The sequence below is a fragment of the Phoca vitulina genome, unplaced genomic scaffold (genome assembly GCF_004348235.1).
Source record: "Phoca vitulina isolate PV1807 unplaced genomic scaffold, GSC_HSeal_1.0 scaffold67, whole genome shotgun sequence".
In the NCBI taxonomy this organism is placed as follows: domain Eukaryota; kingdom Metazoa; phylum Chordata; class Mammalia; order Carnivora; family Phocidae; genus Phoca; species Phoca vitulina.
Window position 1 is genome coordinate 5,101,744 of NW_022589770.1, and position 14,466 is coordinate 5,116,209.

Sequence of the window (14,466 nt, forward strand, 5' to 3'; positions counted from 1 at the left end):
GCCTTACTGCCTTGATCTTTATCTCTTGATCTTTCTATCTTTATCTCTGAAATCTAACAGTTTTATTAGGATATGTCTGAAAATTGATAATTTTGGGTTAATTTTCCCAGATTCCCAGTGAGCCCTTTTAATTTGTAGATTCAGATTTTTTTCCAATCTGGAATTTTTTTTTAGATTATATTAACTATTAATTTTGTTCAATTGCTTTGTTTTCCTTCTCTAAGGACTCATATATTTTTGTCTTGTTTTCCATTCCCACCACTTTCTCTCAATTTCTTTCTTTACATCACTTGCATTCTCCTAACTGTATACATGTCTTTCACTGCCTTTTTTTCTTTTTTTAAAAAAGATTTTATTTGTCAGAGAGGGAGAGAGCACAGGCAGGGGGAGCGGCAGGCAGAGGGAGAAGCAGGCTCCCAGCTGAGCAGGGAGCCCGATGCGGGACTCGATCCCAAGAGCCTGGGATCATGACCTGAGCCGAAGGCAGACGCTTAACCGACTCAGCCCCCCAGGCGTCCTTTCATTGCCTCTTATTAAATTTTCATTTGCATCTATTCTGTTTTAGTTATCTCATAACTCACTTGAGAAATTTTTGTCTTTTTCTTCCATTTTCTGAGTTCATCACTCTTTTTTTCCTTCTTCCTTTTTCTCATCATTTCTGTTCTTAGTTTCAAAATTTCAGATCCAAAGTGTTTTTCTATCCTCAAATGCTTGTTTTAGTATATTCAATTTTGTTTGGAATGCAGGCTTAGTTCTCGTTTCCTAGTTATTTCCTGGGAGAAGGAGAGCGATTTCCTCAGTTGATTTGTATAAATAGCTGTTCCCTGATTTTCTACAATAAATTCCCTATAAATTTTATTTCTACTTACTCATTTTGTGATATTTGTGGTGGAAGAGGGTTTATAAGATTCCTACTTTAATGGTACTCTTTTCTGTCATTCTAACAAAGCCCAGGTAAACTAGAGTGTTTTTGTTTTGATGGTAGGGACGGCTGAGTCCTTCACTTCTGTGGTTCTCTTTTTCTTGCAGGACTCTTGAGGTTTCCCTTTTATACCCTTTAAATGGTGCACTGAGGAGTGCTTTGTTTGCCAGCGAAGTGAGAGGAATGGGCAGACTAAATGGAATTGCTATTGTACTAAAACTAATGTTGCTGGGGCGCCTGGGTGGCTCAGTCGTTGGGCGTCTGCCTTCGGCTCAGGTCATGATCCCAGGGTCCTGAGATAGAGCCCCGCATCGGGCTCCCTGCTCAGCGGGAGGCCTGCTTCTCCCTCTCCCACTCCCCCTGCTTGTGTTCCCTCTCTCGCTATATCTCTGTCAAATGGATGAATAAAATCTTTGGGAAAACAAAGACAAAAAAAAGTAATGTTGCTGGGGCATCTGGGCGGCTCAGTCGGTTAAGCGTCTGCCTTCAACTCGGGTCATGATCCCAGGGTTCTGGGATCGAGCCCCACGTCGGCTCCTTGAGCAGGGAGCCTGCTTCTCCCTCCCCACCTTCCTCCCGCTCTCTCGCTCTCTCTCAAATAAATAAATAAAATCTTAAACAAACAAACAAATAAACAAACTAATGTTGCTGGAGCTTTTGGGATGACAGGTAAGTTTCAGTAGTACCCACGCAGTAGCAATTATTGCTCCTCTTCCTAGGAATTACCATCTTCAAGCAATTAAAACATTTCAGAAATGCTGATGACAAGCTTGGTATGGACCAAAGACAGCAGCATGTATCAGAGGAGAATCAACCTCTTTCAAGTGCTTTCTGTTCACCTTACAGGCACGAAATGAGCCCAGTAGCTCCTTTATTAGACGGGGGGGGGGGGGGGAGTGCTAGAAGTGTATTCATTTTATGTCATAATAAAGGGGTCATGTATTTAGATTTTGTTTTTAGTTTTAAGTTATTGGTGGAGAGAAGAAAGGAAGGTTTAGAGAAAGCATAGAGATACAGATTTTAGCATTTGGCACAAGTCTAATTTACCTGCAGTACTGTTAAGATTAATGTTAGTCATGTTTAAAATGTAATAGTTTCAAAGTACATCTAAATAATCCCCACAGAATAATGCCGTACTGACTCCTTTTACATTAGATCATATATAAACTTCCTTCCACATTTGGAAGGGACTAGAAGACAACCAAGGAGATTCAGTTGATCTAGTAATAGAAAACAGCCAGGTGAAACAATGTGTAAAGTGACCTGAAAATTACTATTCAACATGGCTTAATAAAATCATTATAAGTGCCCAAAAAAGTCATTACAAGCCAATTGGTATTTTATTAACTATAGCAAAAAAGTTTCTTTGTTTATAATTATCAATCTCGAGGCACCTAGGTGGCACAGTTGGTTAAGTGTCCAACTCTTGGTTTTGGCTCAGGTCATGATCTCAGGGTCCTGGGATCGAGCCCCACGACAGGCTCCACGCACTCAGCGGGGAGTCTGCTTAAGATTCTCTCTCCCGACGATGGACTCTGAAAAACAAACTGAGGGTTCTAGAGGGGAGGGGGGGTGGGAGGATGGATTAGCCTGGTGATGGGTATTAAGGAGGGCACATTCTGCATGGAGCTCTGGGTGTTATGCACAAACAATGAATCATGGAACACTACATCAAAAACTAATGATGTAATGTATGGTGATCAACATAACAATAAAAAATTAAAAAAAAAAAAAGATTCTCTCTCCCTCTCCTCCTGCCCCTCCCCTCAAAAATAAATAAGGAAATCTTAAAAAATAATAATAATAATCAATCTTTTTTCAGCCAATTGCTAAAAACTACTTTCTCAAGTTTATGAAAGTTTCACTTATTCTACTCACTCTACAAATATCTACTGACTTCCTATTATTTGCCAAAGTTCCAGGAACTGGGGCTACAACAGTGTGTACGACAGACATAGCTCATGGAACTTTTTTTTTTTTTTTTTAAAGATTTATTTATTTATTTATTTATTTGAGAGAGAGAGAATGAGAGACAGAGAGCATGAGAGGGAGGAGGGTCAGAGGGAGAAGCAGACTCCCTGCCGAGCAGGGAGCCCGATGCGGGACTCGATCCCGGGACTCCAGGATCATGACCTGAGCCGAAGGCAGTCGCTTAACCAACTGAGCCACCCAGGCGCCCCAGCTCATGGAACTTTTAAGTCTAGCTAGGAAGACAGAAAATTAAACAAGTATATCATAAGCGTGATGAGTATTTCAAAAGGGAAGTACAGGGTGCTACATTAACATAAAAGGGCCTAAATGGGAGTCCACAGTCCTTCAGTCCTTGAAGGATGAGTAGAAGTCCGCAAGACCCAGAAGTATAAGGAGGCGTGAGAGTTCTAGGCAAAGACCTGGAGTGAGCGCACATTCCAGGAACTGAAAACTGTAGTGTGGTTGAAGCATTGCAGACACAGAGCTGAAAAGATCTGCAAGATCCATTCTATAGAGGCCCCTGTGAGCCACCAAGTAACTCAGGACTTGTGCAAGAGCCAGTGAAAGGTTTTAAGACAGACACAACCAGATGTGCATTTTAGAAATATCCAACCCATCAATCAATGTAGTTAAAGAGCACCAAGGGAAACAAAACAGCACAATAGGCTTAAGGGCAATACAAAGATGAAGGGGTCTTGACTCTCAATGAGCCTTCAAAAACTTTAGAAATATTACAATTTGAGTTCTGGACATTATAAGTGAATATATTTCCTAAGGGAGGAGATAGGTTGTAGTAATGTGGAAAGGAATCTTATGGCCTCAAATAATGGCGTTTTAGATGGGAGAGGGGCCTCCTGAGCCATCTGAAAGAGAAAGTGGTTGAAAATAAATCCGGAAAGGCAGATCTGGACTGTAGGTGGAGCGCTTCATATGTCTACGTAAGGAATCTGAAATCTGTCATAGAGGAGAGGAAGAGCCATGGGGAATTTCTCAGCAAATGAGCATGCTCAGGTGGTAGCACAGATGAATAAATCAGGAGAGGAAAAAACCGGACCTAGGAGAGATGGGAGGTGTTCATGGTGCTCCAAGTATCACTAATGTAAACATTAGCAGTGGGGATAAGGAAAACAGATTTGGCAGCTATTATAAAAGAAACCAAGGTGGAATTGAAACGCCTAAATTTTCAAAGGGAACAACAGAAAGGGTAGGATCAAGGATTTAAAAAGATGAGGTGGTGTGAAGTAAGCGGGCTACAAACTGGAAATTATAAATGTCACCATTACACATTTTCTCTATACTACTATCACAGCACAGTGTTTCTCAAAGTGTGACTAGCAGACCAACACTGATCTGAGAGCTATGTGTTATTCAATCAGTACAGACCATGAGTAAACATTCAGAAACATTCACAGCAATACGAAGTAGTAATTTGAATATGAATAGTAATTTTACTATTGAATTTAATAATAAAATGTAATTGGAAGTAATAAAGTTGCACGACCCAAACTTAATATACAGAAATTGATTGCATTTCTAGACACTAATAATAAAATAGCATAAAGAAAAAATTTTTTAAAAAGCAATTCCATTTATAATTGCATCAGAAGAATAAAATACTAAGGAATAAACTCAACCAAGGAGGTGAAAGACCTGTACTCTGAAAACTATAAACACTGTTAAAGAAACTGAAGACAACACAAACAAATGGACAGATACTGCATGCTGATGGATTGGAAGAATATTGGTAAAATATCCATACTACCCAAAACAACTTACAGATTCAAGGAAATCCCTATCAAAATACTAACAGCATTTTTCACAGAACTAGAACAAATAATATAAAAATTTGTATGAAACCACAAAAGACCCAGAACAGTCACAGCAATCTTTTTTTTTTTTTTTTAGATTTTATTTATTTATTTGCTAGAGAGAGCATAGGCGAGAGAGTGAGCGAGAGTGCAAGCAGGGGGAGCTGCAGGCAGAGGGAGAAGCAGGCTCCCTGCTGAGGAAGGAGCCCGATGCGGGACTCGATCCCAGGACCCTGGGACCATGACCTGAGCTGAAGGCAGCCGCTTAACCGACTGAGCCACCCAGGCGCCCCCAGTCACAGCAATCTTGAGAAAGAACAAAGCTGGAGGTATCACAATCCCAGATTTCAAGGTATACTACAAAGCTGTAGTAATCGAAGAATATCATACTGGCACAAAACCAGACACACAGACCAATGGAACAGAATAGAAAGCCCAAAAATAAACCCACACTTACACAGTCAATTACTCTATGAAGGAGGCAAGAATATACAATGGGGAAAAGCCAGTCTCTTCAACAAATGGTGTTGGGAAAACTAGACAGCTACATGCAAAGGAATGAAACTGAACCACTATTTCACACCACACACAAAAAATAGACTCAATAATCGATTAAACACCTAAATGTGAAACCTGACACATAAAACGCCTAGAAGGAAATATAGGCAATAATCTCTTAGACATCAGTCTTAGAGATATTTTTCAAAACGTCTCCTCAGGCAAGGGATGGGACGCCTGGGTGGCTCAGTTGGTTAAGCATCTGCCTTCAGCTCAGGTCATGATCCTAGGATCGAGTCCCACATCGGGCTCCTTGCTCAGCAGGGAGCCTGCTTCTCCCTCTGCCTGCCGCTCTCCCTGCTTGTGCTCTCTCTTTCTGACAAATAAATAAAATCTTTTTTAAAAAACCACACACAAAATAAACTATTGGGACTATACCAGAGGGCTTGAATAGACATTTCTCCAAAGAAGACATACAGATGGCCAACAGACATATGAAAAGATGCTCAACATCACTAATCATCAGGGAAATGCCAATCAAAACCACCAAGAAATATCTCAAATTAGTCAGAATGGCTAGAATCAAAAAGACAAATACCAAGTGTTGGCGAAGATGTAGAGAAAAAGGAATCCTTGAGCACTCTTGGTAGGAATTAAATTGGTGCAGCCACTGTGGAAAACAGTATGAAGGTTCTTGAAAAATATAAAAATATAAACACCATATGATCCAGTAATTCCATGACTAGGTACTCACCCAAAGAAAACAAAAACACTAATTCCAAAAGATAAATGCATCCCTATGTTTACTAGGGCATTATTTACAACAGCCAAGAGATGGAAACAACTCAGGTGTCCATGGATAGACGAATGGATAAAGATGTGGTGTGTGTAATGGAATATTACTCAGCCATAAAAAAAGAATGAGATCTTGCCATCTGCAGGAACATGAATGGACCTAGAGGGTATTATGCTAAGTGAAATAATTCAGACAGAGGAAGACAAATACTATATAATTTCACTGATATGTGGAATTTAAAAAAGAAAACAAGCAAGCATACAAAAAGCAGAGAACAGCCCCATAAATACAGAGAACAAACTGACGGCTGCCAGGAAAGGTGGGGAGAGAGGCAAAATGGGTAGAGTGACAGGTATAGGTTTCCAATTGTGGAATAAGTAAGTCATGGGGATAACGGGACAGCATAAAGAATATAGTCAGTGTTAATGTAACTGGTATTATCAATAGCCTTGTGTGGTGACAGATGGTAGCTACACTTGCGGTAAGCACTGAACATATAGAGCTGTCAGATCACCACGCCATACACCTGAAACTAATGAAGCATTTTATGTCAACTATACTTCAATAAAAACAAATTCAAGGGGCACCTGGGTGGTTCAGTCAGTTGAGCAGCCAACTCCTGATTTCAGCTCAGGTCATAATCTCAGGGTCATGAGATCGAGCTCCAGCTCTCCATCCCCCCAGCTCTCCGTCCTGAGCATGGAGACTGCTTAGGATTCTCTCTCTCCCTCTCCCTTTGCACCCCACCCTCCCCTGCACGAATGCTCTCCAAAAAAAAAAAAAAAAAAAAAAAAAAAAATCAAGACAATGATATACTTCAAAAAATGAAAAAATAAAAAGCATAATGACCTGGAAGTCTGGAAGTTTGGGGGGGGGAAGTTATCTTTAATGAAGTCTTTTTAATCTTCAAAAAATAACAGTAATAATAACCTCTGTTCTAAAATAAAGGACTTTTGGGACGCCTGGGTGGCTCGGTCGTTAACTGTCTGCCTTCGGCTCAGGTCATGATCCTGGTATCAAGTCCCACATCGGGCTCCTTGCTCAGTGAGGAGCCTGCTTCTTCCTCTCCCTCTGCTGCTCCCCCTCCTTGTGCTCTCTCTCTCTCTCTCTCTCTGACAAATAAATAAATAAAAATCTTTAAAATAAAGGACTTTTATTATTGTGTTTGTCTTTTAATCCTATTTTCCTAGTAATTCATTGGTATCCTATTTCACAAAAATATGACTGTCAAAAATTAAAAGTTGAAAACAAAAGAAAACAGTTTGAAAGACACTATCAGTATTCAGCTTGCACTGGAATCTAAGTAGATTAATTGACCTTTGTAAACACATTTATTTAAAAATAAATACAAAAATAAGTAAAAATAAACAAAAATAAACACAAATCTGAATACAGACTGGACATTAGGGGTTATGTGGTTTTTTTTTTTAAGATTTTATTTATTTGTCAGAGAGAGAGGAGAGAAAGAACACAGCAGGCAGAGGGAGAAGCAGACTCCCAGCTGAGCAGGGAGCCGGATGTGGGACTTGATCCCAGGACCCTGGGATCATGACCTGAGCCGAAGGCAGACGCTTAATGACTGAGACACCCAGGCGCTCCTGAAGTTATGTATTTACTGCTAATTTTCCTAGGTGCAATCACACCACTCTGATTATGTAGGAGACTGATACCTAGGGGAACTATATGCTGATGTATTCAGGTCTAAGTTACGATGTCTGAAACTTACTGAACAGTTCAGCAACAAAAAGACTTGCAGCAGGTATCTCAAACACACAGAGCTAAAGCAAATTAAGCCGAATGTTAATGGTTGGATTTAGGAGGTGGGGTGATAACAGTAAGTATTTTTCCAATATAATGTTGGAAAAACATTTAAATAAGTACCACATAATAAAAGTAAAGTCTTCCATACCCCAAAGTCACTAGGTCGGTATTCTCTGGGACGACATCTGGATCCTCACCCTCCTCAAGGCACTTCAGTTTATCAAGGCTAAAACATAAATGCAAAGGAAAAGCAATCACCCATCTTGACCACAGCGAGTCAGGGTTGTGTCCTAAATACATCATTAAGCAATTAAGAAGTCAGATAAAATCCAGCAGGCGGGATTCACAGGAGGCCGGAATTCAAGACAATGATACCAGTGCGGATTTCCTACAGAGAAAAGGATACATGGCCGATTGATGTATGGTGGCCCATACTGTTAAACGGAGAAAGAAATAGTTAAAAGTTTCTTTAAAAAATATTTTCACCCCATAAAAGGCACTTTGGGGGAAATTTTCGGTAACAGCATACTTGGAGGTCCTCCGAAAAAAACCACAATTAATCAAAGGTTTTAACACTCCTCTGGTTAAATCTCCTTCCAGCCTCATCATTACTTAAGGCTCCTCCATTGTCAAAGTGTCTTGTCAATGGCAGCTACACATGACTGCTTTTCAACATTAACAAGCACTTAAAAAATTAACCAATAGAAAAATTAATCTTTTATGCAGCTCTCTCGTCCCTTCACTCCAACTCGCCGAAATTATGCATTCCGATCACGGGACTTCTCCCGGGGTTCCAGGAAAGCTCCAGCAGGTTGAAAGCTTTGGAAGGGCGGTCCTCCTACCCCTGGGAGTAAACCACAGGCCCTTCCAAGGATGAATCCCAGGGGAGCGCAGGAGCAAGGCTGCACCCAGGTTAGCTCGAAGCAGCAAGAGCCCCTCGGCCCCGCACTCACCCGCACACCGTCCGCAGCTCGGCTGCTGCCTCCAGGCTGCAGCCCAGATCCCGGGCCACCGCAGCATCCTCCTGGCCCCAGTCGGCGACCCCTTGGCTCGCAGGCAACGCGGCTGCCTGTGGCTCCTTCAGCGACAAGTCCCCTTCCCGGCGCAACCGGCCACGCCACAGCTCCCCGAAAGCGCCCACATGGAAAGCGCGCGTGTTTAGCTCGGGAAGCTCGTACTCTGGAAAGTTGCAGCTCCCACTGCTGGAGACCGGGTCCTGCCTGCCGTCCATCCCGCGGCACGTTGGGCCGCCCCGGCTGCCTTCAGCCATGTTCGCCCCACTCCTTTCCCTGCAAAAGCCGGGCGATCAAGACCTCGCGGAGCGTGATGGGACTTGTAGTTGCACTGGGCTCGCTCCGAAGAGCAGTGGGGCTGCGTGGGAGAGCTTCAGATACTGCATTTCCCAGCAGGCCCCAGGCCGGGTACGCCCCCGGGCGCGGCACCGCGAGCTTCCGCGCGCAGGGCTGAGCGCATTGTTCTCGGCGAGGCTGCGAGCGGTTGGTTGGCTCTCAGTCCCGGGTAACCTAACCTGTGTTGTTGCGTTCCGGTTCCCCCGCGGTTACGTGGCATCGCTCTCTGCTCGGTAGGGCGGCCTCTGGACGCCTTTCGAGCCCATTCATTGCCGTTGCTCGGCCCGGGATGCGGGACTTTTCCTTGGCACCGGGGTTCGTGCTCTGCGCTGCTGCCTGTGTCCCAGAGCTTGAGAGACATGGGCAGGGAGGGCTGAGACCACCGATACGAAAAAATCTCCCCAACAGCCCCCATGTTCTTGTGTATATACATATGCATTGCTGTACACATTCACAGTAGTGTTTATTGAGCGTCAACTATGTATCAGATACTGTACATTATTAATCCTAATGTGTATTTTTAAAAATCATCACCTTCCCAGGCAGGGATTATCATGCCCATGGTACTATTGAGGAAGGAGTTAACTGTAAGGAAATAGAAGCAGGATTGGAACTGTCTGTCTAGCTTCAGATGGAGCTTTCCCCATGGCTCAGAGACCCCAAAGGAGGGAGCAGGACATATAGAAGGAACACTGGTTGGCTATTTATTGGTATATTATTCACACATCATATACTTAACCCGTATAAAGTGCTCATTCAATGGCTTTTAGTATATTTACAGAGTTGTGCAACATCACCATAATCGATTTGAGAATATTTTAACCACTCCAAAAAGAAACTCCATTTGAGCTATCGCCTGAATCCTCTCAACTCCTCCAGCCCTACCCAACCACTAATCTTTGTCTCTACAGATTTACAGATTCTGGGCATTTAGTATAAATGGCATGTTTATGTGGTCTTTTGTGATTAGCTTCTTTCACTTAGCATACTGTCTTCAGGGTTTATCCATATTTTGCCTGTATCTACGTCATTTCTTTTTATGGCTGAATAATACTGCATTGTGTAGTATACCACATTTTGTTTACCCATTCATCAAAAAGTTGTTTCTAATTTTTGGCTATTATAAATAATGCTACTATGAATGTTCATGTACAAGTTTTTTGTGCAGACATATATTTTCATCTCTTTCATATATATACATATATATATATGTTAACTACCTTAAGCCATGTGAAGAATTGCCTGTTTTCCACAGTGGCTGCCCCATTTTACACTCCCACCAAAAATCGTATGAGGATTCATTCAGATTTCTCCACATCTTTGTTATTATCTGATTATAGCCATCTTAGTGGGTGTGAAGTAGTATCTTGTGGTTTTGATTTGCATATCATACCTAATGATATTGAGCATCTTGGCTTATTGACCATTTGTATATCTTTGGAGAAATGTCTATCCAAGTCCTTTGCCAATTTTTTTTTAGATTTTATTTATTTGATAGAGAGAGAACATACAAGTAGGGGGAGTAGCAGAGGGAGAGGGAGAAGCAGGCTCTCTGCTGAGCCGGGAGCCTGATGCGGGGCTTGATCCCAGGAGCTGAAGGCAGACTCTCCACCGACTGAGCCACCCAGGCACCCCACCTTTGCCAATTTTTAATTAGGTTATGTGTCTTTTTATAAGAGTTCTGGTATTTATCAATATATTGTTGTAGGAAACATCTGCTATTTTTGTCTGCCACGATTCCTGTTTCTTAGAACTGACCCCTACTCCTTTTGGTCCTCCTGGGGCTGCCAATCATAGAATCCTTCCCACAGTGATTGCTTCAAGGATGAGTAAGTGGATTCAATTAGAACCAAGCAGAATCCTCCTCTGGGCATTTATCTATAAACTAAGAAACTCTTCTATTCTGAGGACCTAAAGATGTGCCCCAGATAGCCTATATCAGCCAAAGGAAGAGTTAAGGAAGGCCAAGAGTTTAAAGAAGCGAAGTCAGAAGGTGGAGAAGGAGAGAAGTCATGTGAATTAGAATATTGTGCTAAGGCCATCTATCCCCCCCCCTCCACTTGCCATTATGTAAGCCAGTGATTGTTTTTATTTTAAGCTAGTTTGATTTGGATTTTTTTTTTTTTTTAGTTTGAGAGAGAGTGAGCATGAGCATGGAGGGGGGTGGGGGGCAAGGGGGTACGGGGCGCATGGGGCGGCAGGTGCGGGGGAAGCAGACTCCCCTCTGAGCGGACAGCCAACTGGATCCCAGCACCCTGAGATCATAGCCTGGCTTAACCAACTGAGCCACCCAGGTGCCCCATGAGTTGGAGTCTTGCAACCTAATGACTTGGTCCAAACCTCTCAACAGGGGGCGCTCTCTCTCCAGAGAATGAGGTCACACTTCAGGTGAAAGAATTCTAACCTACATTTGGGGATTTAGCAACATTGGCTTCAGGAGTGGAGACCACAAATGGTTCCTGAGCAGCAGTGGGTAGGGGCAGGACCAGAATACGCATGTCAGAGAAAGGTGGTTCTTGACACTGTAAGGTGTGGTACTGGGAACAGCAGCTTGAGGGGTGTGGATTCCAAAGATTAGTGGGGAAAGGGTTAGTGGTGAGCACCAGCAGCAGTCACAACATGGCACTCAGTTGAGTCTTATTATCAGCAAGCAGCCTCTCCTTGGAATAAGGCTGAAGGGGTCCATAGTAGCCGCTGCAGAACAAAAAGTATTTTGAGCTGAAGGCAACTGAGAATAGGCATTTTTCCCCCTGAACTCCGCTGTCTGCCTAAATGCAGAGCCTCCCCAAAGAACTCAATTGTCATAGAAATTGTGTCTCTAAAAAAATACTCCTTTGCAACCTATTACCTCAATTGAGCATAAATCTCTCTTGATGAATTACCAAAGCTGCTTGTGATCTTATTCTAAGCCAATTGATTTTACAGTTGTTTACATTTACATTTGAGCCACAGTTGGCAGGGAAGAATACCTCAATTCGAAATTTAAATGACAATCACAAAGTGCTTGACCTTTCTTTCCTTCAGGCTCTGTGGGGCAGGGATTCCCACCAGATTCAAAGAAAGGCCACAGCCAAGCATGTGGCATTTCTAGTGAGAAGGGGTAGAGGCAGAAGCTTAGTCCTCACCCATAACCCTTTAGACATTGCGAGGCTTTAGGAAAATAACTAGCCAGCTCTTTTCCACAAAAGGGTTGGGGACTCCTCACTGAAAATACAAAGAAGAGGGGCGCCTGGGTGGCTCAGTAGGTTAAGCATCTGCTTTCGGCTCAGGTCATGATTCCGGAGTCCCGGGATCGGGATCAAGCCCCACATTGGACTCCCAGCTCAGCGGGGAGTCTGCTTTTCCCCCTGCCCTTCACCCCACTTGTGCTCTCTGGCTCTCGTTCTTGCTCTCTCTCAAATAAATAAATGAAATCTTAAAAAAAGAAAGAAAGAAAGATAATACAAAGAAGAGAAAATCTTTTGCTTGGTACTTACTGTTCCTGGATTCTCTGCTTCCACTGATTGTGTGTTCAGGCGGAAAATGGCTTTCCTGAAGCCAGGGGACCACGTGGGGGTTTCTCTCTGCCAAAGAAAGTAGTAGTGGAAGGACAGAAAGGGAATGATGTGACTGGGAAAGACAGCTGGAGGGCTCTTAGTCATAAAGGCAGTTGGTAGAATAATAACCATTTAGTGAGGAATAAGATCACCATTCAGAGGCCTGACATTAATTACAAGGAATGTTAACAACTGAGGCGGAAAACATGAATCTAGCATCCCCTTTCATTGAAGAAACAATGCTTTTCAAGGTTGAATAACTGTTAATATGTATTTGCATAATGACTTTCTTTTTATTCTCTAAATTGCCCCCAACTAATTGCTTTAGAATACCTGTACTATTTCTTGTGAGTGAACAAAGAGAGTAAGAAAGTCCAGTGGTAAAAAAATATAGTCAGAAAATGTTCTGTGATGTGAGGAACAGATTTGGGAGAAGCGGCCATTTAAAAAAAATTTTTTTTTTTTTAAAGATCCATTTATTCACCTGACACACACAAAGTCCAAGCAGGGGGACTGGGAGAGGGAGAAGCAGGCTCCCCGCTGAGCAAGGAGCGGAACGCGGGGCTCGATCCCAGGACCCCGGGATCACGACCCGGGCCGAAGGCAGACGCCCCAGAAGCGGCCATTTTTGTTGGAGGGAACTTGGGCATTTTCTGATTCCCATGACATGAGACTGGCATCATCCTAAGATTCTGCAACCAGATATTCTTCTATCTGCTTAAGTTACCTTAGCTCCTCTATAAGACACATTCACTCATGTAAGGGGAGTAGATCCTGGAAATGGTATAAAATGACTGAAGGCTAGGTGTGTGGGATCAGATCATGAAATACTCTCTGACACAAGATTCTGCCTTCATCTTGGATGAAAACATCTTTTCCCTCTCTTCCCCCCTCCATACTCCACAATAAAGGCTCCTGCCCGTATTTCCCCCCTGCTCACTCTGGCTCCCAGTCTGCGCTGGTGCTTTCTTGTGTGGCCCCTATGGGGTGGCTTGCCCCACCTCTCAGGAACTGTGTGCAACATTGTCTTCCACTCCCACTTGTCTCCTGCTCTGTTAGCCTTCACCATACACGAATAACAATAAAACCTACATTTTAAAAGTACTGACTTGTTCTGTTGCTGAAACAGTTCTCGCTTTGGCCATGGGAAGCTCTTCCGGGTTGTGTCTCCCGGGTCCCTTTCCAACAGGTTCCTTGTCTTCTTGTTTTCTGAGCACTCCCTTACCTTCTGGCACTACAAGATACTCCTGACTCATGGATTCCCTGCCCAGTGTCTAGAATGAGCCATTTCTCCAAGGAGCCCTGGTTTTGTTTTGTTTTTTTTAAACCGGAGAATGGTATTGTGATTGGGTTTTGTAAATAAAGTTTTATTGGAACATGGTCGTGCTTATTCATCTTCACATAGCCTGTGGCTGCTTTTACCTACAATAGCAGAGTTGAGTGGTTGCCAGAGGCTTGTATGGGCTGCAGAGCCTGAAATCTTTACTATCTGGTCGTTTACAGAAAGTTGCTGACCCCTTTTCTAGATGAAGGTGGTTGCTGTACTTATTTTTAGAAATACATGTAGAGGTTTTATGGAAGTCCAAAACATAGGATCTGATACTAGGAATCAACACTACATTTTCTCTCATGGTTTTTTGGCTTTTATTGTGCACTTCTCCATTGCTTTCCTTTCTATCAGGTGGTTCTCACTGCCTCTCTCTGTAGACTGCTAAATTGTCGGAAGAACCTTCACCTTCTAGCTAGGTTAGAAGGCAGGAGATATGTAATAAAGAAGAATCTATTTAGAGCTGGCACCATCCCCTAGGATGGTAAAGAGAGCCAT

The 14,466-nt window shown here is 42.9% G+C and overlaps 1 protein-coding gene across 2 annotated transcripts in view; it reads right to left on the reverse strand.

The window, feature by feature from the left end:
• SNAPC3 (small nuclear RNA activating complex polypeptide 3) overlaps positions 1–9,098 on the reverse strand; it is a 42,551-nt gene extending 33,453 nt beyond the window's left edge. Inside the window, exons 1-2 of one of the 2 annotated variants that reach the window (XM_032392415.1) lie at positions 8,710–9,098; positions 7,905–7,982 (exon numbers count right to left, since the gene is read on the reverse strand). In XM_032392415.1, the coding sequence (XP_032248306.1) occupies positions 7,905–7,982; positions 8,710–9,026 (395 nt within the window). In that variant the 5' untranslated portion in view covers positions 9,027–9,098. The remainder of the gene's footprint in view (positions 1–7,904; positions 7,983–8,709) is intronic. The other variant, XM_032392414.1, reaches the window with a different exon arrangement.
• Positions 9,099–14,466: the final 5,368 nt, after the last annotated feature.